The sequence below is a fragment of the Amaranthus tricolor genome, chromosome 6 (genome assembly GCF_026212465.1).
Source record: "Amaranthus tricolor cultivar Red isolate AtriRed21 chromosome 6, ASM2621246v1, whole genome shotgun sequence".
Lineage (NCBI taxonomy): Eukaryota > Viridiplantae > Streptophyta > Magnoliopsida > Caryophyllales > Amaranthaceae > Amaranthus > Amaranthus tricolor.
Genome location: NC_080052.1, coordinates 28,447,553 through 28,474,424, shown reverse-complemented (window position 1 = coordinate 28,474,424; position 26,872 = coordinate 28,447,553). Strand labels below are relative to the sequence as shown.

General features: G+C 27.4%; 1 protein-coding gene across 1 annotated transcript; it reads right to left on the bottom strand.

Moving 5' to 3' along the window:
* Positions 1–14,911: 14,911 nt before the first annotated feature.
* On the bottom strand, positions 14,912–20,297 carry LOC130815856 (NEP1-interacting protein-like 1). The gene is made up of 5 exons (XM_057682361.1): positions 19,922–20,297; positions 19,132–19,283; positions 17,289–17,372; positions 16,603–16,785; positions 14,912–15,452 (listed from the first exon to the last, which is right to left on the bottom strand). The coding sequence occupies exons 1-5, from the start codon at positions 20,280–20,282 to the stop codon at positions 15,279–15,281; spliced, it is 954 nt and encodes a 317-aa protein (XP_057538344.1). The 5' UTR covers positions 20,283–20,297; the 3' UTR covers positions 14,912–15,278.
* Positions 20,298–26,872: the final 6,575 nt, after the last annotated feature.

Genomic DNA, 26,872 nt, shown 5'->3' with positions numbered 1-26,872 from the left:
TATATATATAATAGGATATATATCATATAATTAACTTTAAAAATCAAAATATCAAAAGTTTAAAATCACAATAATACAGAACGAAACCTTAGCTATAGGTTTCCAATTTATGAGTTACATAATTAGTCAAATTTATTGATATAAATAAATTGTCATGTGCATGGATGCCCACTATATATTAACAAGTCATCAACTATTCCTTTTCATAGAGGTTGTTTGCAATGAGAAACCATACAATCATACAATCATACCACTGACACGGTGTGTGGACATCCAACTTTTTATTTTTAGTAATCTTCAAAATAATTAATTAATGGCCCGATGTCTGATTTTCTTTTATTTAATAGTAGCAATTAAATAAATATCTAACTAAAATTTTTCTTACAAATTATTCTTTGTAATTTCATTTACGAGTTAGGGTAGTTTTAATGTATAAGTGCACGCATAAATATAGTGTGGAAATAAAAATATAAAAAGTTCGGTAAATATAAAGCAATAGCAGTAATGTTAAATAAAAAACCGTATATGGATCAAACTAAATAAATAGGCCACAAAAATATACAGTAGAGACGGGATCAATAATGAAGAAAATTACTAATAAGCTTACAACAATTTCACGTACGTACAACATTATTGTATGTATATTCTAGCCAAGTAGTCAGATGAAATGATATTGAAGAAGTAATAACAATATAAAAATAAAATAGATGATGGATACAATAATTAAACTGAACTAAACTCAATTAGTCTTACATATAATTATAATTATCAAATCATAATCCATAATTTGTGATCATTTATGTATTGTACAGATAATGTTGTAAAGTGTAGGCTTGCGGATTAAACTTTAGTCTTTTTCTCTCGTTGTAGGAATCTTTCCACCAAAAAGTCTTTGTCGAGTCGATGGACACTTAACCGCATCCTCCTTTATGAATATGGGTTGCTGTCTTTCATAACTCTATAAAATTTGATCATGAGCGAAATACACCGTGTAAAATGATGATGAGTCCATAATTCATACCATCATACATTAAGGATAAGTAAATGGTTATGTGACAAAAATAATTAGTGTATACCATTAATTAATAAGTGTATATAAAATACAGGCATTGTAAAATAGTATTATCATTTTCTTTTATGGAGACTACGTCGTAGTTGAGCTAAAGTGACTTTCGTTAAAAAACAAAATAGGGCATCCCATCAAACCTTATTATAAGTGTAATTATTGGAGTTTAGCGATTAGAGAACAATAATATTATAAATGCTATCGTCACATTTAGTAAAAACAAATATACTTAATATATGTACAGTAATTAATCCATATATCTCCATCGAATGAAGTCCTTCTCTAGAATTATAGGACTAGGCTACTACGTTTTCTTTTAGTTTCACGTACACATCTCACTATTTCTATAATACACCTCATATTTATGCATGATTTGGATGTATAATAATTTTTTTGATAATAATGTAGAAATTTAATAATTTAGGTGAACATTTTCAGAAGTAGATACAAAGTGATGTTAATGCTATTAATTGACGCCACTTAAAATTGAAAATATGGTATAAATTAAAATTAAAGAGCTATAACTCTTTGGCGCCATCTAACATGGACAAACTATCAAAAATTGCAGATGTTAAATAAGAAAATAATCGTTAGTCAAACTTGAGTGCTCAACAATTTTACTGTGTGAAATATTAATACTTCATATGTGGATAAAATCTCAATCATCAACTTACAATTTTGATTTAACTGGTCTGACCTTAACACGGAGAGATTTCGATATAGAAGAAATTTTAGAGGTTTATAGTGAATGAGTATAAATTGAAGTAATATAAGTAGTGATATAGATGAAGTTTAAGTTAGCAAGGTGATTTTGAAGAATGTTTAAAGTTTTATGATTGAAGTAGTAATATAGTTGGCTAGTTGGACCAAAATATGACTAAAAATAGGTAAAGGTAAAAAGAACGATCAATGACTTTGAGAAGCATATTTTCTTTGCCATTGAAAGTGGGAGATGCCATAATCCCTCTTTTAATGGACTAAGTACACCCACTTGATTCTCTACTCTATCAATTTTCCTAGGACCACCCCACCACCCAGCTTGATTAGGGATTAGGAGACAAATTTCTATGATTTTGTTTGTTAATCATTTCAAATCATACTTTTAATCTTGGGGTGTTACTTTGATTATCATTTAATTAATCTTTTTATTAAATTTTGTTAGTTATATATTTATATACTTTTGATGATAATTATAGTGTGTAAATATGATTAAAAGTGAGAAAAAATAAGAAATGTGTTAAAAAGAATTAGAGAAAGTGTTGGGAATCGACATAATTCAACTAGAATATATTCATGAAAGCAGTAAAAATTTAGATTTTAAGTTGAATTGAAATTAGTTCTTAGAATTGAAATATGGAACGATAAAATTCAACATACAATTTGGAGTAATGTGTTGAATATATTTGACAATTTTATTAAAAGATGCTAAAAAAATTGAAACTTGATCAATTGTTTTTCATTTAAACATGCAATTTACTCTTTGTAGTTTGTTCGCACATGTATACTTACATATCTGTGTGTTCAAATGAATATTCTTAAGGTCTTAATTATAAGAAAAAAACAATAAATTACAACACACAATCATAAACCAAAAAGATAATCAAAAAATTTTGAAATTAAAAATTCTTTGTTATTCAATTCTCAAAGTAACATGGGGTAGTAGTGGTCGAAGGTATTTTTTTTTTCACCGTTGTGACAAAAGTTCGATCATTGATATCTATAAAAAGAATTAAATCATTTTTTTCCTTAAACTATAGGAATCCTCTGATCTACCTCCGAATAAAATAAAATTTAGGAAAAGTATCAAATAGTTGTTGAATTTAGTTAGAATAAAAATTAAGGGCAAAGTTTAATATTTGACCAAGGAACCCAAAGGTGATTGAGAGGTTGTTTAGCCAATTGAAGAAAACCATGAGAATCATATTGTAACAACTCGACTTTTCATTGACTAAGTAAATAGGGTCATTACAAGGTTTAATTCTCAAGAAACTTAAAACTCAATTCAAAAACTTAAGCAAAGAGGTTACCAGTTCTAAAACATAGCTAAATGAGCTAATTCTCAAACCAATCATCTAACTAAAATACAAAGTAATCATAAAAGTCGTTCTAAAAGTCCAATATAACCAACACAAGCAAGTCTAATATACATCTATCAAAAAACTATTACAATACTACAACTTCTCACGAACTCAGCTCGATTTAACATCCATGTAACTCTAATCATCACCGATAACCCATCATTCCGGACCGATTCTAATCTATAAACAATCTAAAAGATGGAAACAATAGGGGTCAGATTTAACTGAATCAGATGTAACAATCCAAAACAACAAAACGTAATAATTAAAATCTTAGGTTTAAAAACAACATTAGTTTCCTAGATCTATGTGAGCACAGGGAGTCTAGTTTGAGAGGTGCCCTATAGCTCTAAAGCTATGTCACTCTCGGGTGAAGCTAGTTAATATCTGAATGACAATTCGCCTCAAAAATAGGGAGCAGGGAACAATGTCCCTCAACTCCATCAATGACCAGCTCGCAAGCCTGATCCATTTACCATAACATAATATCAACATAAGCAATCTCAACAATTTTCAATTTCAAAAGAGCTTTAGTAAAAAGTTTATTTTCAAGAAATGTAGTCTGACCAGACCTCTTCAAGGGACTATTACTACTCACTAAATCCGACGCTTCTGATAGCCAAGGCCGATTCATCATAATCTATTAGAAGAGCTCCTCGACGAAGTCATCTCCTGAAACATAACCGTAAACATACCATCACTTACGTGCGTTCGATGCTACTATACTAACATATAACTTATTACATCTCCTCCTAAACTATAGTCTAACCAAGATCCTTATTTTACATTCCATGATTTTCAAAAGTATCTTTCCAAACTAAAGCTTAACCAAAACTCTTGTTTTAGCATTTCTACTCATCATAATAGTAAAACCTTAATCTTTAATTCACCATTATAAAATAAAATTTATGATCAAATCTAGACTGTTCAACCTCCCATGCTCACCACATCAAAAATCCTCCATTTATTATTTATTTATTTTATCTCAAACACAAAAGTAGTCATCTAAGCCCGTAATTGACAATGCTCATAACACTATATAAAAAAAAAGACAACTTACCTACTACCCGAAACAGTCGAAAATTAGTCGGTATAGTGCTATACTGACTGATTTCCAACTATTTTGGGTTAGTCGGTTCAAAATGGTCAGAAATTAGTTTTAGTAGGAAAATAGTCGGAATTTCCGACTAACTCTGGTTAGTCGAAAAGTTAGTCGGAAAACACTATTTCAGAATTTATCATAAAATGACAAGAGAAAAGATTTTTAAAAATTTTCCGACCAAATTCCGACCACCTGGTTGCTCGGAAAAAAACTGTTTAAATAGAAGTGCCACGACATGCCAACTTGGCGCCCACCTGGCACCCACGTCACGCCCATGTGGCGCCAACATCACACCTCAACAATCAGCACAATTACCTCCCACACCAATGCTCGGAGAGGTTTCAAACCTCAGACCTCTTAGTTATTACACCAAGATTCCAACCACTAAGCCATCTATTATTATTATTATTATTATTATTATTATTATTATTTGTGATAGTCTATGCAATGTTATTATACTTATAATATTAGTTGTATTAGTATATCATTATTATAACCCGTTTTAGTGTATCATTAATATGATATTAGTTGTATTAGAATAATATTACTCGTAATAATATTAGTATATTATTAATTGTATTAGTATATAACTAATTGTATTAGTGTATTATTAGTTTATTAGTATATAATCAGTTGTATTAGTGTTTATTAGTCGTATTAGTTTAGTATTAGTATTATTATTAGTTGTCTTAGTATATTATTACTTGTATTAATATATTATAACTCGTATTAATTGTATTAGTGTATTATTATTATATTATTAGTTGTATAAGTATATTACTATTATAACTCGTATTAATTGTATTAGTGTATTATTATTATATTATTAGTTGTATAAGTATAATACTTCTCGTATTAGTGCATTATTAGTACTTTAGTTTTTTGGTCCTATTAGTTATTATTAGGCATATTAGTGTATCATTAGTATAATATTAGTTGTATTAGTATATAATTAGTATAATATTAGCTGTATTAGTATATTGTTAGTTCATTTGTATATTATTACTCGTATTAGTGTACTATTAGTTGTTTAGCACATAATAAATAGTCATATTAGTATATTATTACTGGTATTAGTTCATTATTATTATTATTATTATTATTATTATTATTATTATTATTATTATATTATTATTATTATTATTATTATTATTATTATACTTAATAATTAGTTGAGCAAAATTACTATAAATAAGTTAAATAAATTATAATTAGTTAAAGAAAATTAGTTGCAAAATTATGAGAAACTAATAATAATAATAATGGTCGGTAAAATTGTAAGATTATATATTATTAGAAACCAAAATTGTAATATTATAGTATAGATAAATTCAATAGTGGGCCCCAACGAAATTGTGTTTGTGGCTAGTATTAGCTTATTCTTATAAGGATACCCCACCAAATGGAAATTAGTTTTATTTGGAAAACTTTACGGACTAATTTTCGATTCAATTTTAGTTGGAAAATAGTCGGTAATTTTTTTGACTAAAATTCAGTCGGAAAAGAATGAATGGTAAATTTTCTGTTTTTTTTCAAACTTAAAATTCTGACTAAAAACTGATTCAGTAGCAATTTAGTCCGAAATTTTGACTAACGCCTGTCAGTCGGATAGTCGGTCGGTAATTTTCGACTGTTTGGAATTAATCGATGAATTTTATTCGGAAAGTTTTTTTTGTTTTAGTGTAAAGACTCATAATCCCCTAAAATCTTAAATCATTTTACGTTTAATTCTTGACATGTATTTCCAATTAAACACCAATATATACATTCAAACTCAATATTAAAAATCCTCGAAAATTTTAATCCCTTTAAGAATATCAAATTATTCAATATTTTACCCATAACAAATATAAACCAAAATCCTTAAATCTCAACATCCATTAATTTAATATCAAATAACCCAAAATTCCTCTTCTTTAATAGAACAAGTATATACACTTAATCCTTAAGTCAACTAATTAATTATATGTAGTGAAAATAAGTTGTCAAGATCGATACGACGTTAAGAATTTAGATGAAAGATGTAAACAATAAAGAATAAAATAACGTTTGATAATGTAAACTTGCAAAGAGACACAAAGATTTAAGGAGGTTCACCCGAAGATGGCTACGTCCTCCGTCGTGTGTAGTTTTTGTTTATATTATATCAATGGAGTATAAAATACTATTACAAATGAAGTATTACAATTGTGTAAGAGATAAAACAAAATGCTATTTGTTTGGCTTAGGGGTTGTGTTTGATGTATCTTGATATGTGAATGAGAGCTCTCTATTTATAGGAGAGATCACACTAAGTAACATTAAGTACATTAAAGCTATGAATAAATGATAATAAAACAGCCCCAGGTACTTGAAGAGTCAAAAACAGCATTCTAGGAGTATCAGAGACTTTTCTCGACCAAAACAGGGGCTCGCTCGGTCGAGCGGGCTACAGGAAGTTTCTGATTGCATTCTGTCTGCTCATTCGACCCAGCCTGGAGCTCGCTCGGTCGAGTGGCACTTCAGAGGGCTTCTGACAGTATTGCTCGACTTGCATAGTAGAGCATCTTGAATTAAACATTTGCACTTCTTCATTAAGTCTCATAACTCCCATGAATAACTCACAACCTCATTAATCCATATTTTTAATCATCATCATAACTTACAATCATCAAGACTCAACTTAATACACCCACATTAACACACTCATGGGATTCCATCCCAAGCGTTAGCGATATTTTAAATCGCAAATCACATTTTTTTTAAGCACATAAAGCACATAAGCACATCATTTTTACATAAAAACAAATTTCATTTAAAATACTAATAATTTTTTTTTAAAAACGTAATTTATCACGGAGTTTCTTAGTATCGGATAAGAAGATCCGACCGTACGAATAACGTTGGCTCTGATATCAAGTGTAACGGAAAATCCTTTTCTAAATATAGTTTTAATATAATAAAATAGTAAGTAATGCTGAACCGTAATTATTGCGAAAAAGAAACGAACAAAATAGTATTTTCAAAAAAAACAAAGAAAACTTAAATCATTAAAATATAATTTTACGTATTACATCTTTCTTTAATACATAATTATCGTTTTTTACATACCCGTAATATAAATTACCTATATACTATATCCTAACATCACATAGACAATTTAACAGATTCATGTAAAGTCACCTGCAGCATCTGCTCCCGATATATGGGAACAGCCGATGAAAATCGGTCAGCTTTAAAAAAAACCGAGTATAAAAAACTTACCGCAATTATACAAGTATGGATAGTATATGCACGACAATAAGTAATAAGAAAAAATAGTGCATCACAATAAATAATATGCAAGGTATCTTATGTATTATAGGAAATTCATCATTTTTTTTATATTAGATTTATTTAAATATATTAAACTTCTGGTCCTTCTGCTTGAGTACCAGGGCGTGATTTACTAACACTTCTGCTTGAGCGTTAGGGCGTGGAATCCGATTACTTATTTAATGAATGCAACACATATGATCTTTGTTTGATATATGTAAGGGCTTGTTAGGGTGAGGTATACCAAAACCCCCTAACTTAATGAGAGTCGTCACTCCTCCAGTACAATGTTGCTCGAGCCACAGGTCAGGTTAAATAACCTTACTGCGTTCGCTGTATTTTACGTGCCGGAAAATACGTCCCAAGTTTTTTACATGCTGGAAGCATGGTTCGACATTTCCTTACTATCAAGACTTTTTATTATCATGTTATTGTTTTCATATAAATGCAACATTGCAATAACATAACAGCAATAAATTTATAACATCTTACATATAAATAATCATTTATTATTAAACTAAATCAAAACTTAAATGGGTCTTTAGTATTTATTTAAGATAAATTTTCAATTAAGCTTTATTAATTTCTTAATATTCAATTTCTTAAATGTCTATTTATTATAAATGATAAAATAAATAGTTCCATCATAAATAAATACTAAAAATATCTTAAAAAATGACATATTGGGTTTATTATAGATCCTAGCCCATTTATCCAAAAATTTTTAGAAAATAAAATTTTATTTAATTTAATTAATTTCTTAATAGCTTAGTTTTAGATTTAGTACATGAATAATTAATTTCCTTAAGATTAAAATCTACACGAAATATTTTAAAATAAATAACTTATTATTAAATGAGTTTGTGTATATTCTTATTCTCCAAAATAAATTAATTTTAATTATTATTTTCATTTTTCTTTGTTTTCGCCTATAATAATAATTTAGATTATTAATTTATTTCTTTAAAATTTAAATATCACGAAATTTCACAAAAAAATAATTTAAATGAAAGAAAATACAATAACACTAAAATAATTTATTTTTTTCCATAATTAATTATTTTTAACCCAAATTTATGAATTTCCTTATTTTATGCGTTTTTTTAGCAAAAAATTAATAATAATATTTATACTCAACTATAATTCACGAAATTAATACAAAATTTATATCTCACATATATATATGTACTGAAAAATTTTCGTTTAAAAATATTAATATTTACTATTTTAATTAAAATTATTTCAGATTATGCGGTTTTTGGCAATTAAAATGAATAATTCATATAAATTAAATTGCAACGAATTAATTCACCAAAATTTGTGGAAAATCAAATTTATATATTATAAACACATAAAATGTATGGGCATAATTTCATGTAAATAAATATATGTAAGAATTTATACATTTAATAATTTCACTATTAATTAATTTCCTTTGTTGTAGAATTTTTAGCCACAAAATTAGCTTCCTCCCCTTGAATTTCTATAATTAACACTAACGACTATTATTAGAAATTTTTTGAGGATTTTTAGGAATTTTTCTAAGGTTTTTAGAATTATTTTAGGAATTAGCTTTTATTTGAGAATTAATTTTCTGATTTTCCTTCTCCCTTTTTTTTGTTTTACCCACGGTATACTTGGTTTGTTTATAGGCTAAGGATTGTAAAATTATTTATTATTTTAATTTCCTTCATGGGCAAGAAAAAATAGGATAAGAACTAACTTATAATCATCCCATCCAAATAAGAGCTAAATGGAAATTATGCCACCTAACTTTGTCTTGATGACGCCAACTTTTAGATTTTTTTTTTAATTTTTTTTAAATTTTATTATTATTATTATTATTTTATATATATATATATATATATATATATATATATATATATATATATATATATATATATATATATATATATATATATATATATATATATCTTTTATTTTTAATCATAATCTAATATAGGAAATAAAAAGATTAAGTTATTGTAGGTAATTTAGCTAGACTTAATATTTAGGTAATTTATTTTAAGAGAAATAAATTATATATAAAAGAAAATCATGAACTTAAGAACGATTGGAATAAAATTCGAAACGGCATTAAAAATAATAAAACGAAATGATTATTGAATTTGTCAAAATATTTAAAATTAAGAAATAGGATCTGTTACAATTCAAATTCTAATGTTTATTTTAAGTGTCCAATTTTAAATATTCGTAATTTCCCAAATGTTACACATTTATTGTGATATAAGTAGTTTTCTCTATACTCCAAATTCAAAAATTTGCATGGGATATGACCGTATGGAATATGGATTATCTAGGTAAATTGAAAAAATATATTTTTCTTATATGAAAAATATGTTACAAAAAAATATTATTATTTAATGGAGCTTCATACTTTTTTTTTTAATTCACAATTCATATTTGCAATTGTTTTTTCTAACAATATTTTATAAATGAAAATTAAAAACATCATGATTAAATATGTGCGTTGGTAAGACGAAAAAGAATTGAGTTTGCTCTCGTTAAAATTGTCGAATATGAAATGATTTTGCACTTTACCCAAAGGCTGATTTATAAAATATTTTAAATGAGAGCTTCATCGCCGTGAAAACAATATACTAATTCTGTCTCAATTGTATTAGTAAGTGGAATATAAATCAGGATGGAGGGAGTAAAACATATTATCGAAATTAATAATAAAATAATACCAATAACCAAATTGTGTCACAGTTTTAAGTAGAACTGAATAAATTTTGGTCTAAACAGTAAATCAAACCAGACCAAACCGTAATTTAAGTATTTGGTCTAATCTACGGTCTAAATGGTTTGTCTGATTTTCTTTTCTAAATACAATTTACAGTCCGATCTAGGTTTTAAAATTTTCAGGCTAAACCGGACCAAAAAGTCGTAATATAGTTCGGTCTGATATAAACCGTAAACCATGGACCATTAATAATGTATGACATTATGCTGGACAATATGGCATTTAGAGGTTATTATGGATTAGCTGAGCAATCTAATAGTAGTAGGCGAATGTAATTTTAAGTATGGAATTGTTAGCTATGATGCTGCTTGTTTATAATCTGACTTTTTTTTAAGAGGCAAAATCAATTTGTTTTTTTCGACTATACTAGTACTTAACATATCATGATTGATGATTCATATATCATACATCAAAGAAAGAGTAATGTACCTAAAAATCAATAGATTATCTTAGATTCTTAATTAAAAAATGCATTAAAAAGAAAGAATCGTAAATCAGATCAAACCGTTGTAGAATGGTCTAGTCCGATCCGTTCTGGTGTATTGATTGGCGTGAAAAATTTTCAAATCGAAATTTCTGCTCTGGTTTAATTTTTGTATCAAAACAGACCAGACCAAACCGTGTGCAACCCTAGTTTTAAGAGCAATTTACATTTTTTTTGACAAGGATTACACAAATTGTTGTACGAAGTGGTTTCATTGTTAAATGTGTATTATACACGGATTAAGTAGACCAACTAATATAAATCATGAAATATAAGATCGTATCACTAAAAAACAATCACAAAAACTTATATGCAACGGTTGTATGAGTGCAAGCATTCATAAATAGGACAAATAGTCCACGACCAAATTTTTAAAAAAAAATTTTAAATATTTTTATACCAAATTTTAAACATAAAAGATTAAATTGAAGACCTAACATGCCAAATATAAGACTTAAAAGACCAATTCCAAGACTTAAATTGATTTGGTTTTAATTCTTAAATTAGGTATTATAATTTTTATTTTAAAAAAATCCAATTTTATGACTTAAAATGTCAAATTCGAAGCTTAAAAGACCAATTCCAAATATCTTAAATTTGGCCTTTTAAGTCTCAAATTTGGATTGAAAAAAAATTATATAAAAAATTAAAAAATAAATTACATGTTGGGCCTTTGTTGCTTGAAATTGGCAATTTAAGTATTGAAATTGGTTTTTTACATTTTAGAATGGACAATTAAAAGTTCACAAATTCTTATATGAGACGGTCGCATCCTGAGACATGCCTCATACTTGGATTAAATAGCGTAATAATGAAAATTTTTAGCGCATGGACTTCTTGTATTGAAGTCATCACACCGTGAGACGTTTAGTTTTGAGTGATTAAAAAAAACTTATTAGTTTGGGCTAATAGTGGTGGTTTCATACATAAGGTTGTTGCACATGAGAATTGCTCGAAAGTGATATCTGAGATTGCAAGGAACACGAATTCTTACTTGAGACCGTCTATATAAGAGATGTCTCATGTTTAGGCTGACCCAATTTATAAATTATAAAATAAATAAATAAATAACTGAATTTGTGATAACACGCGCTCCTCTTAACTTTTCAATTTCCATGTTCAGTTTTTCATTTCACTCGTCCCTGACATAAATCACTCATGGTCTTCTCTCAATCCCCGTTTGTGATTTTCAATCTCCATCTCTCTTTCTCAAATCCATTGTCGTTTATTCTCTATTTATCGTCTTCAACATTTACCATCAAAGGCATGTATTTATGCTTCATCTTCACCAGTTTTGTTTTCAAAGCTTTCATTTTCGTTTTTTTTTGGATTAATTATGTTATATATTAGTTGGAATTACAATCTTCTTATTTTTTTTAAAAAAATTAAGCTTCATCAATGGTGGAAATAGTGATGTTGAAGAAGGAAATTAAGTTGATGTTTTAACCTAATTAAAGTTTGTAGTTTAATATTTTAATATTTTAAATTTGTTTGTTTTTTGATTTAACTTGTTCTTGATTTTAGGGTTTAAGAATTAGGAAAGATAAATGATGGTGTTATCTTGGCTTCTATATTTACAAAGATCAAAAAGATTCCTTTTAAGGATCAAAATGACAACCCTCAACAATCAAAAATGGCTGATTAAGTACCCAAACAAAGGGCTTATAGTAGTTGGAATTATAATATTATGTATTTGGATTTATAATATTGTGTATTTGGGTTTATAATAGTGATATTTGTTGTATTGTTATGTATTCATATTTGGGATTATGTTGAAAATATAATAGTGTGTATCTGGATTTATAATATTGTACACATGGGTTTATAATATATTATATTTTAACAAACTCAAAATCCTTAATCTTAATCTTCCAATTAATTATTCCGAATTTTCAATTCAAATTCCTAATCCTTTGGTTATCCATTTCAAATCATCTTTAATTTCTAAACCTTTTTCCGATTTTGTAATTTCTTTCAAATATTAAACTTTAAAGTATTATTTTGTTTTAAATTTTTTTTATAAGCACTAAAATATTATTTTATAGTATGAAAAGTAAAATTTTATTATTATATTTACGATTTTGTAAAACGTTACGTTTTAAGTTTTCTTTCTTAAACTAACATTACTACTTATTATTTTAACCTTATAACTTTGATTAAATTATTTTATACCTAAAAATGAGTATACACTGGTGTCAATTAATTATAAGTTTGTACTTAAATTATTATTTTGTAAATGTAGCGAATAATTTCTGTATTTAGAGTTGGATAGGAAGTTATGCTTTGTGTTAAGCGCTAACCGATTCAACGTCTGTCATCCATATCATAGATGACAGCATTTTGCAGAATTTAGTTTCAGGTTTCGATAACTTAGCTGCTTTTATTGATGACTTGATGATGATGTTTTTTTTTTCCATTTTGAGCAAACAATATTTCTTATCAGATATAATATTTTACTTTTATTTTAAACAGTTTCAGTTTTTATAATTTTAAGTTTTTAACAGTTCGGCATTTTGAGACTTCCGCAATAAACATTATTATTAAATGTACGTTAATTCTGTATCAAGATTGTCATTGTTGTTACGATATTTGTGTTTATAATTGTGCGTAGTTTATAATATTTTGGATTTATAAAGTAATGTTATAATCCCAACTAAATAATGTTATACCCCCAACTAAACAATGTTATAATTACAATTAAACTATGTTATAACCCCTAATAAACTATGTTGTAATCCCAATTAAACTATTTTATAACACTAATTAAACAATGTTATACTCCCAACTACATTATGTTATAAAACCAACTAAAAATGATATAACCCACACAACACAATGTTATACTCTAAACTACATCAACCTATGTCAAATGTTCACAGTTATAATACCAATTATATTATGTTATAATCCTAAATATAAGTTATTATAACCCCGGATACACTATGTTATAACTCCAAATATATTATATTATAACCCCAAATATATTGTTACTACACAATGTTTACTCCCAACTACATCAACCTATGTCAAATATTCACAGTTATAATACCGATTATATTTTGGTTATATCCCCAAATATATGAATATATAACCACAAATGCTTTTATTACAATTCTCAAAAAATTGGCCATAGTTGTCTCCTTCAACATTACTGTTTTCCACCATCGATGAACCTTAATTTTTTTTAAAAAAAAAATCAGAAAAACCACAATTACTTTTATTATCTTCCTCAAATAGTTTATATTGTTGTTTTTTTCATCATCATTGTTTTCCTCCATTGATAAAGCTTTATTTAAAAAAACCTACAATCGAATTCAAGCATCATTTCTTCCAACAATATTTTAAGGTTGTAGAAGTTGTGTATGTTCGATGGTTGAAGAAGGGAGATGAAAAAATCAGGAAACCTTTCATCTTTCAAAAACACAACAATTTTCTTCTTTTGGGAATGACACGCATGCAGTTTTTAAAAACAACAGTTTTTTTTTAAATTATGATATTTTCTAAATATAGTAATGTGAGTTGGACTCTTTTAAGAGGCGTCTATACTATAGACAGTCTCTCAAGAGGGGGCCTGTGCAAGGAATACAAGGTTAACTTTTGAGAAAAAGAGCCAAATGAAAAGGCCAAAATGAATCACGACAGCCCAATGATAGCCCAAGATGAAGTTGTTTTTCAAAATAAAAAAAGCCCAATAATTTTAGTGGGCGTTCTATAGAGTACTCGATATGGAAGTCATGTAGGTTTAAGAGCTCAATAACACAAATTATTACAACACGTCTTGTTTTGAGAACGCCTCACCAAAAAATTGTCTTTTTCAAAATTAACTCTTTATTTTTAATATATAAATCGATAACAGTGTTAGCGGTATTAATAGCTTCATCAATTATCTTAAATTTTGATCCTATATAGACCTAAACTTTTTTTAATATAATTTTAACACTGTTTTAGAAAAACATTAATATTTAGTTAACGTTAGTACCTCCTCTTTTACTAAAAGATTGCAACACTTTTCCTTTTAATTTGTCCCTATAATTAACTTTGTTATATTTCTATTTTGAGTAATGGTCTCACCATTTTCATTAATTCTTATTCATATATCTTATGTTATTTTGCGCTTACTTTAATCTCATCTCCTATTATTTATTTTTAATATACATAAAATATCATCTTCTTACAGTCTGTAAGCGATATAAATTAAATAGTAATTGAACAAGAAATCTTTTCTCTAGTAGAGTACAACGCACCAACCATTCCATCCATTTTGTCCCTCTTCTATATGCTTATTTGATACTCCACGCAAATCAAAAAATAGAGACATAATAAGTAAGAATGGTTGGCAATTCATTGATCTCAACATCTATAGATTTCCATATATAGCAAATACTCTATAATTCCAACTTTTTACATTTTCTTGCATTCCTCCTCTTAATAATAATAATAATATAATAATAATAATAATAATAATAATAATAATAATAATAATAAATTTAATTTTGTAGTACATATTTGTTGCTCACACAATTAAATTCAGTTGGAAAATCAACAGTGTTTCTACAAACTGGACAAGATATACTTCGTGCAAGCCATTCGTCTATGCACAACATATGAAACAAGTGTTGACAGCCTGGTAGCTTCCTTGCTCTTTCACCCTCAACAACATCCTATAAAATGGCCATAAATATAATTAGGGACCACAATTATTCATATTATTACATACTTTAATGAATAAATTATAATATTTGTTGATTTATTTGACTTGTTTAACTAGCTGATATAATTGATTACTTTGTTGGTTGTTACGTCATTTGTTAATAAAGATGTGTGGCGAAATTAATTATTTATTGTTAATTGTTTGTCTGTTATTAAAGAGAAAATAAGTCGACAAATCAAAAAACTATGTAGATGAACTTTTTCATTTAGTTTTAAAAGTCCGTTTTCTAGTTGGTTTAAAAGCTGACTCTTCAATTGAATTAAAAGTCAACTCTTCGGTTGAATTAACAGTCATTTACCAATTTTATAGATTGTTTGAGGGGCAAATCTAAGACATTAGTGTTAGGTGGGTCGAATATTTATCTCTATATATTCAATCATAATTTTACCTAATTCTTTGAATATTAACGATAATGATAACAATTTATTTCGACTTTCTTTTTCCTGCATGACAAGGTGTGGAATAAAAACCCTAAAACTACTTAATTAATTATCAATATGGTAAAAATTTCTTGTTTGGTATGTAAATCACAAAGAAAATATGTTAGTTTAACTTTCAACTTCATAATTATTAGTTTGAATAATAATTAGGTTGATCACCTACATCATCACTACTTTGGCATCCTAACAAATATTGCTTTAATACATTATCAAAAGTTTAATCTAATGACTCGTGTCATTAAAATCGGTTTATTGTATTATCACACTCTCTAAACGAAACTCATGCAAGACATAACTCCTTCGTACAAGCACTAAAAACTCATTTGAAATGACTTGTAATTGAGAATGAAACCTATTTCTTTTGTCCCATTGAAATTGCAACATTTTCTCTTAAAAGCTCTTACATAAATTTTCGTAATATTATAATTTTAATGGAGCATAACAGTATAAAATAAGCTTTTTGTATCATATTAAAGAACCATCTCAACTAAACGGTAAGTTATATGATGTGGACATAAAGCTTGCTTCTACAGTTATGTTTAAATTGTTGATGTGATGACCTAATTAAGTGAGAAATTCCCACAAGTTATCTTTAAAGTGTTAGAAATTTTGTTAAGCAAAGATAATGCATTATTAAGATAAACTTAAGCTATTAATTACCTGCAAACAAATAGTGCAACAAACATCATTATGTGAAATTGGAAGATCAGAATTTGTTGATGAATTTAGATGGAAATTGATGACTGGGAGCTTCTTGATAAGCTCAGGGGACATTCCTTGAATTTCAACAATATTGTATAAGTCTGATCCATCCTCAATTCCATTGCCTTCATTCATGCTTGTCTGCATAAAAATTTATTTTTTTAGCCCCAAAATATAAAATAACATGTGATAATTATTGTAAATTTTTATCAATATAACCTTATTAGTTCATAATTGTAGACTATATAATATATTCTGGGACATTAATTATCAGCTTAAGCTTTTGGTTAAGCTAATGGTTGAGTTGGTTTCATGATATGGTATCAGAGCTAACAGACGGACACAAGTTCAAATTTCATCCACCTTCTATTCAAAGTGAAATATTTAATACCATATATATATATATGAGGACATATGTAGTCTACACTTCTATCTTAAAAAACTTTGTCTGAGGGGCGTGTTAAAATATATATAACATGTTTTGGACCTTCAGGTATCAGTTTAATCTTTTGTTTGAATTGGTTTCTTAATATATAATATTAAGTCCGCTATAATTAGAAAATAGTTGTTATGAATTTATGATTACATAAATAATTATAAAGAAACAAATATAGAAAAATAACAACAATAAAATTTTAACTTACTTGCCATTGGTAAGCCTTAAGAACTGCAGGGCTAACCCATTCCCTAAAAGCTTTCCCATTGAATATGCTTCCAAACAGAGCTACCTGCTTGTAACATGAATAATTAATTAAAAATTAATCACTTACTAAAAAAGATTTACATTTTGAGTCCTTTTGGACCATATTGGCTATATTTGGTGGGGTTTTCAGTTTTTTCTTGTCTCAAAAACCCTTGTCTGAATGTTTTATCCTCCAAATTATACCTATTTTGGGACCCAATCAAATTTAAGAATAAATATCAAAGGTTAATTTTTTCTCTAATTATGGATAATCAAATTTCTTTTTTAAAAAAATAAAAAATTATTTGAGTTACAAATTTTACTAAATTGACATCATAATTTATTGCAATAATTGTATTCTTATGTAAGATTTTCTAATTTACAATCGTTATAATTATGAATCAACTTTATCGGAGTGTTTTATGAAAAATAAAAGAAGATACTTTTCAAATTTCCAATTTAGAGATTCAATAACCATCAATAAATTTGATGATTTTGATGGCAACATAAGTATGCATCTAGATGTGTTAAGGAAATTTCGACTCGATATTTGTTCGATCTTATATAATCAATCCAACTTTAATCCCGATATTAAAAAAGGTTTACAATTATACAAAAATTAACGTGAACAATAAGACTAATATAACCCAAAACATTTAATCCCAATCCCATGACTAGAATAAAATGCAAAATTTTAAAAGTCAACAATGAAATGTTATTTGTTGCCATTAGAAACAAGTTGCCTCTAAAAAGACTGATATACTTCTTCCGTTTCACTATACTTGCAAGATTTGATTTTTTACGTAAAATAATGTGTTATTTTAATCATTTAGATATTAAACTCTACACATCTAAAAATTATAAAAAAGTTAATATTATGAAAGCATGCGATTATACGATTCAAACAAAATTCCACTTGGCTATATTTTTTCTTATACATTAGCCGCAATATATAAAATAAGCTTAAACGATAAATAGTATTAAAAGTCGTTATGTAGCGAGTATTTCAGAAGCATGGAATGGATATAGAAGTAGCCAATTTAGTACAACTGTACAACTATTAAAGTCTACTCTATGAACATAAGCAACTTGATTCCGTCCAATGGACCTCTATCAGGAGAACAATGATGAACTGAATTTTTCTACAATGATTTTGTCATAAATTACATATTTTGTACTAATACATAGCCAAGTTTAAAAGATTGATTATAACTTATAAGGACGGTTAGATAAGAATTCTCAAATGTATAAGTTATTTGGTATATGTTATTATGATCAAATAACATGTAATTTTTTCATTATTTCTCCATTTGACTTTTTATGTAATTCAATGTGTTATTTTTATTATTTATATATTGAATTATGTATATAACTAGAAAATTTAAAAAGTTAATTGTCAAACCAATTAAATAATTAATTCTTGTTTTCTTGATTTGGTTTGTTTTAAGATTATATAACAAACCCTCCTTGTAATTGTATATATATACTTATCTTCTCTAGTAATAAAATAAGAGTTTTTATAATCAAATTCTTCAACTTCTATATTAATATTATAAAAATATGCGATTCGATGAGTCAAATAAGATTCTACTTGACTATATTTTTCTTACATATTAGCCACAATATATAACATAGCATGAATAACGAATAGTGTTAACAATCATGACATAATAGCAAATATATATTTCAGAATGGAGGAATTATGTTTTATAATCAGTCTACAAATCAAATTAGTATATAGAATTATAGTGGTAATGAGTGATTATACACATAAAATAAAAGCAAAGGTGTAATTGTTAATTTACCTTAGATAGACAATGACCATTAAGGAGTGAATCAAGCAACTCAAGGGCAACAATGGCACCTGACATGATCCCAATTGCTGCGCCTCTACATAGTCCTGATTCTGTTGTTTGCCCTTTTATGGCCCCTGCAATGCTTCCTATTATTACCCCTCCTGCCAATTATTTACACAAACCATATTGTATTAGCTAGGGAAGAAATTAAACATCATTTGTATAATCATAATCAATTGCATGATAATAAAAAGTACATTGTTTCTTAGATACTTCTAGAAGTTCGATAAGCATTTTCCACACCATTTTTTCCATGAGTTTATATATGATTATAGTAAATGTAGGTTTGAGTCTGTTTATGTCAAAACTGTTACGGTCTATTTGGTAGGTGGTGATGAATGGTGGTAATGGGAATGAAAAATTAGTGTAATTTTGGTTGAAAAATCTATAGTTGACTTGATAATCATGCTTGTCCAACTTCAATCATCTCATTTTCTTCATAAAATTCATTCCAATGTATTACCATTAGTAGATGTGATGTGGTATTAGGTGGAAATGAAATTTATAAACAAATTTTTTTTTTTGTGATTAAAGTTTTATTACTATGGGAATGATATAAATCATTCTATTATCACTATTTAGTACCACTAATCAAACAGACAGTTAGAGTATAAAACAATAATGACTTTGGTTATTGATTAAAAGTCTTATTAATATTAAATTGTATAACATTTAGAACTGAAGAATGATATTAGTGGAATTAGTTCATAACATATATAGAGATGAGTATTCGGCTTACCAAATGCAAAAATGATAGTAGCAACAGCCAAAGCAAGATTCTTCAACATTTTCAAAGCTAATTGAAAACCAAACCCAAAGTCTATTATAATTTGCATGCTTTCAAACAAGTGTACAACCTTTCTACAAAGAGTAGAATTCAATTGAAATGAAGAAAAAAGACTTCTCCAATAGAAATTCATAATCAAAATATATAAAATAGCAAGAAATATCTTTAAAAGCTTTAGAAAAAAAGGACGGAATACAGAAGCAGAAGAAGGCCTGGCAAAGTGTGAAAATGAGAAAGAGGATGTAATATGGGAAAGGAGAGTAGGAGACTTAGAGCATTTAAATGGACTTTTGGAAGTACTACTCTTAAACATTATAAAATATGAATATTTAATATTTTAAATTAGAAAATGATGTAAATATGATGAGGACTATAAAATATAAGAGTATTAAAGATGGTTGAGGGCTACTTGCGCTTTTACTGGAAATATATGCATGAATGGGAGAAAATATGCAATAAATGTACTGCTTTAACCAAACAATTTTAGTAGTACCAACTTTACAACAGTGTAATAATATATGGATGGATATATTCTGCACATGTCAGCTACTTCATATGCTAAATTTTCTTTGTCTTTTGCAAATTTTTTGAATTCATTATCATCTAAATAATTTTGGTTATGGTTTTTTAATTGGAAATTCAATTTATATATTTAAAAGAAGAAAAGAATGTTAATATAGATGAAACTTAGATTGTTAAGATAAAAAAACTCTAGGAAGGTGAAAAGTCATTGGAATTAAGCCACAAGCAATAACTGGTCAGCCACCCAAACAATATAGGAGTGACTAACTGTTTCAATATTTATAAATTTTTGATGAAATGATCCGAGTTATGGCTTAGCCAAACTCATGCCTGATTCTCTCATGTAAGCAAATGCTATATTGTCTTTTTTTATATATGATTTATTATTTATGTTTTTAAATTACCTAGAATAATTTATAGTAAAAATTATTCACATCAGATAGAGAATAAGTGAAATTATTCAGGATATTTTTTTTTATAAATTATCATTTTTACATCTTTAGACAAGCTCTGTCCTTAATCACACATGTTATTAAAAATTAAAATACACCTAATAATAAATCTCTCATCAAAAGGTGACACTCAGAGCTCATTTGCACATGTACTCTAGCCATCAAACATGCCATCCACAAGACCACAACATCACTCTCCATTGTAGGTATATTATCCGAATTAATATGTATTATTTTTTTAAAATCTAAATTAATATGATATTATTTTTTAGACTGAGTCAACATTAATTTTTTTTACACCAATTTTTTTTACACCTTTCATTTCTAAAACCTCATACATATTAATTAGACTGTGATTATATATATACACGATTAAATTTATCTTATTTTTTAAATTACGTGAATTTTACTGAACACAAACAACAATTAATATATTGTAATACAAAAACTAGTCTTTGCATGTACTTTTTTTAGGCTTTTGCATGTACTTAATCCTGTGACGAATCGTAGAAGAAACTAGAAAGTTCTTGTAAGTTGTAAGGGTGAAGAGAAAGTGGATTCACGATTGGATGGTTATTTATTATTGTCTATTCGGCCCTTAATTATATTTTATTTTAGTTAGTTTTTATGAATTTATCTCACTATTTATTGAACTCTTTTAATTTTTAATATTAATATTTCACTATTTTAATTTATTATTTTAATCTCAGAATAAAAAATTAATGAGACTAAATAACTAGGAAAGGATTAATTCTAAGGCAAGTAGGCCATTCCTTGATAGCCTTACATTATATCGACATTCACCTTGGGCCATTCTATTCCGATCCTCGTGGCCAAAAATTAACCTCAATTATCCCTTCACTTGTTATTTGTTGTGTACGTTTTTAACAGGGTTATTTTGTAAATTTTAGGGTTTCTATTGGAAATATAATGCAAATACAAATAAACAAATCGATTTGTATTTCTCTTATGTGGATGACAATAGAATTCCTTACTTTGTAAATCACCAAATGAACACCATGAAGATAAAGTTGCGACAATCAAAGAAGTCGCTCGGAAACTTGATATGAGTAGAAGGCGTTCATGCACTTTCCTATTGTGATATTTCTCCCACAAAAGGTGCTTGGGATGATAAAATGAATTCACAATGAGATACAATCTACACAACAAAATTTTAGCACAAGGAAATTGCAATAGTAAATACAAGTGTTGTAGTGAATTATGAACTTTGATGATATTAAGAGTTAATTACTCTCTCAATAGTATCTCATGAAAGGAAGAACAAAAATGAGAGTATTCTTAAGAGAGAAATCATAAATGATATGAAATTGGGATGAAATGTCCTTTGACATGCAACCTCTATTTATAAAGTTATGCATCAAACAATACCTCATTTTGAAACAAAAGTGTTTCACCAAGTAAAGCTTATGAATCAAAGTAATGTTTCACCAAGCAAAGCTTACGAACTAAAGTAATGTTTCACCAAGCAAAGCTTATGAATTAAAGTAATGAGTATATATAAATCTAGGTCTATAATATATTTATTTAGTCCCACTATTATAGATACTTATAATTTAAAGAAAAAAAATTAAAATACTAGTATATGATAAAACTCTTGACTCTTTCTTATTTGGTTACTCTTGTGTACATGGTTTGCGACAATTGAAACAATAAATCAAATAACTATAAAAATAGATTTTTAGAATCCCTTTAGTAATGGAGCTCTCTATAGTAAATTGCTTTGCACATGCTAATCAACTGCCATGTCTTTTAATTGTATGGTGCTTGAGACTTTTTTTTAACATAAAAATTAATAAGCTAGGTTTGATCGGTTGGATTAATTGATAATTATAATGTGTGTTCATACAATTTTTATCAAAAAATAAATGACATGATTTGATTATAATGTAAACTATTATTGTAGAATATGTATAAAATTTATCTCCAAAAGAAATTTGAAAAAAAAAAAGAAACTGGAAGCTGTGAACTGTAATACTGGTAGAATACAGTAGATCCAATAATCTTGTGTGCATGTCTGTTTTATGGAGTAGGAGTAGTTTTTGGACTGTAAACAATGAGATATAAATAATGTCCACATTAAATAAGGCATTATTGTTATTAGCATTTTAAGAAATGTAAAATTTAATATGAGAGAGAAATGCAAAATAATTAATCCTTGTGATTATTAATAGGCATATCTCCAATTCAGTTTCTTACACTTTTTATTTTTGGTATCGCCTACAATTTTTCTTTAATTTTTGTTCATATTTTTTTTTACTTATTTTTCTATTTCATCGACATAATTTTCACAACTTTTTTGCAAATCACATTTATTTACCTACTAGTGTAGAAATCAGTGTAATGCATAGTTTTTTTAGCATAGTGATATTAAAAAATAAAGCTAGAGATATTATGCAGTAGGAAACTCAATTTGACAAATATGTATAAATTAACTTTGTAATTTTGAAAATTAACAACAATATATTATGCCATATATCTATTATACTCCTAGTCTTTAATTTATTCAATTTAACTATAAATAAATATTAGTCAAAGTATACCTTAATTGTAGAGATGTTGGTCAAAATCAAATATCATGTTATTTTTCTTTAGCCAATAAATAAATTTATTTAACAAGCTCTCTTTAGTTATGTCACTTGAAATTTTTAAGCTTTTTAGTATAATGTATTATTATTTTTTTTTATTTTCATAAAAATTATACTTATATCAAATTAATGCGAAGGTACAGAGAGAGTATATAGTAGGTATATGTTGTTGCTAAGACACCGGGGGCTACTTCTAGATTTCTGTGGGTTACTCATGGTTTTGAAGGGATCTTTAGGAAAGTAACCAAACAAGGAATTAAGGCTCTTGCTGTCAATCAATATGAATTATGAATGAATCAAGCTAAGATAGGATAACCCGATCCTCTCATAGTGTTGAAGCCCAGAAATTTAATGAATGGAATATATGATCTTCATCCTTCTCTTCTCCCATTCCTTTATTTAAGTATCAATAGTATCATTTTATTTCTTTTTTTTTGTTTTGTCTGCAAATTTGGGTATAAGCTAATGTTGAGATGATTTATCTCATATCTACAAATTAAGGATGGTGTGCACATTTTATAAGCTATTGGAGACCTTCCCATTGTCATATGATTTTGGGATAGTGTATATCCTTTGCTTATGAAGTGTGTGCACCTTGTATTTTCCCGTTAATATGCTGGCATTAGCAATAAGTCCAGCCTAATTTAACATGGTAGCAGAGCCTATAGATCGATCAAAAAATAAAAATAGTAGGTCCGAAAAAAATGACGTTCCTACCCTAATTGATTACTCCCACATGCGAACTTGACGGGGTTCGCATGTTAGGGGTATTGGGATGGTTTACTCCACTTCGACAAATAAAAAATGATAGTGTGTGCATTTTATAAGCTATTGGATATCTTCTTCCCATTGCCATATGATTTTGGAATAGTATATATCCTTGACTTATAAAATATGTGCACTTTGTATTTTCCCGTAAATATGCTGATACTTACAATAAGTCTAACATAATTTCACCGCTACTAATGGTTAATATGCTAGAGTGATCGATCAAGTGCATTGCATGAACATAACAATAATAATATATACACCTAACAATATCTAGCGCAATAAAAATGTACATCATCAAGGGTTGAGGGACTAAATCTGTACTATCATCTTGAGCGGTTACGCCAATGATGTATTGTTCATTATAAATTTTGAAATGAAATGGTTTTATGATAAAATTATTTTTGTTAGGTTGGTCTAATAATTCAGTAATTCTCTCTTATACATAAGTTTTATGCTGATTATCTTATAATGGTTTTAGGTGTGCGTAAGGTGTCTAATCGCATAGAGACATATAAATTACTGGACCTCAACTATTAAACAACATTAATTTACATTATCTTAATCTTAGTCTAATTACTTAATTATTAGACTAAATTATGAAAAAATATAAAACAAACAAAGCCTTTAAAATTGTTGTGTATTTTTATCGGCCTCTTTTCTTACGCGCTAAATCTACAACATTAACATGCATTCCATCCTGTATTATGGATAGATGTTAAATAGGAGTAAGATGTTTAAAATATTTATCTTTTCAAATCCCAAAAATTTAAAATTAAATTTAATTTTTTTAAAAGTTAATGTTAGCACTAATTCTGCAAATTCATGAGACTAGTATAGGATTGAACCAAAATTTACCTCTAAATAGCATAAAGAAAGAGTTTTTCAAATGACTAGGATTATACATGAATATATTTAAACAGACTTGAATTCAAATTCTCTGATATAAACCAACTTTAAATAAAACAATAACAAGAGATTCATTAAATTGCTCATTAATCATTATGATTTATTGATGAGTAATATGCTAATATTATTAATAATGTGGTTGAAGTAATTAAATCTAAAGTTTAAGTTTCACACAATAAGCAATATGCATATATGAGTAGGAATTAGAAAAACTTATCATAACAGCTACAACCTACATGGTGCATAGCTATGCTAGGCGGTCACCAAATTTGTAAAAAATGAAAAACAAGCCATTTAGTTGATATCCACTTAATTATGATTACTTTGATTCCCATGTTCCTTAACTTCCTTTTGTGTGTTAGTTATTAAATTTAATTATTAACACTCGCATGCTTTTTTGGCTTCATGAATTTGACCAATGTCGTTCTTGATAATTTTTGGGCTCTAGGCGAAAATTAAAAAAAGGTCCATATATAAGTAAAATTTTGATTATTTTTTCTCCAACAATGTGGTTTAATAGTCATACGCTTAACTGAGAAACGTAATACTGCAAGTTCGATTCATGTTAGAAGCTACTTACGTAAATACTTATTATTAATTATAAGCATTAACTCAATTTAAGCTCCTTTATGAATTGGACTCTAGATGATTGCACCTCAAAAGTACCTTTACGACTTAAATTTCACAAAGTTCACAATGTGTTGGATATTGATGATGATCAATGGGACGAACAAAAGAATTTGGTATATGGATGAAGGGGCCAATACAAGTGATGGAAGAACAAAGCATCCAATAATTGCTTTCACCAATTCATGGAAAAAGGCTAAAGTAAAGAAGCTAAACATAAACAATAATGGAATCATTGACTTAAATTATATAATTTTTATACCTTTACCTACATTGAATTGATAATTGCCTTAGTGAGGTGAAAGTTTAGTTTTTGATCTAAATTCAATACAAATTTAAATTAAATCGATTAAAATTTGATTTTGATATTTTCAGTCCAAATCCAAATCATAATATTTATAATTCAAATTGAACCTAACCGAATTTTAAAATACCAATCCAAATTGAACCGAATTGTATATTTTGCACCGAAAATCAAATTTACATGCATTGTTTCAAATTATTCTTTCTAAATAGATATTAATAATTTTAGGGTTTTTAATTTGAACAAGTAAAAAACTTTTAACAAAAATCTAAAAATACAGGCAAAAAATCAAACAAATCAAATGGAAGATATAACATGCCTTTAACATTTCGATTTTTTCGGTTTGTTGGACCCTAGATCGAGTCCAAACCGAACTCCGAATTATAATTAAAAGTCAGTCCAAACCAAACCAAATTTAAAATATAGTCAAACCAAAATACGATTTGATTTAATTCGATGTTAGCTTTTTCACCAAATTACTTACACCCCTACTCACCTAGCTCGTGCACGACCCAAACGCCATAGATTATAGACTTATTTTGATATAAGCCCACCAAATGATACACATCTTGTACACTACATTAAATTTAAAATTTGAAATATTTATTAAACAGAAATATTTGAGATGTCGTTTTGAACTGATTTAATTTGGTACGACAATGATAAAACACATCTTTTATTTTGCCACTCAACCTATGTACAACAAGGTTTAATG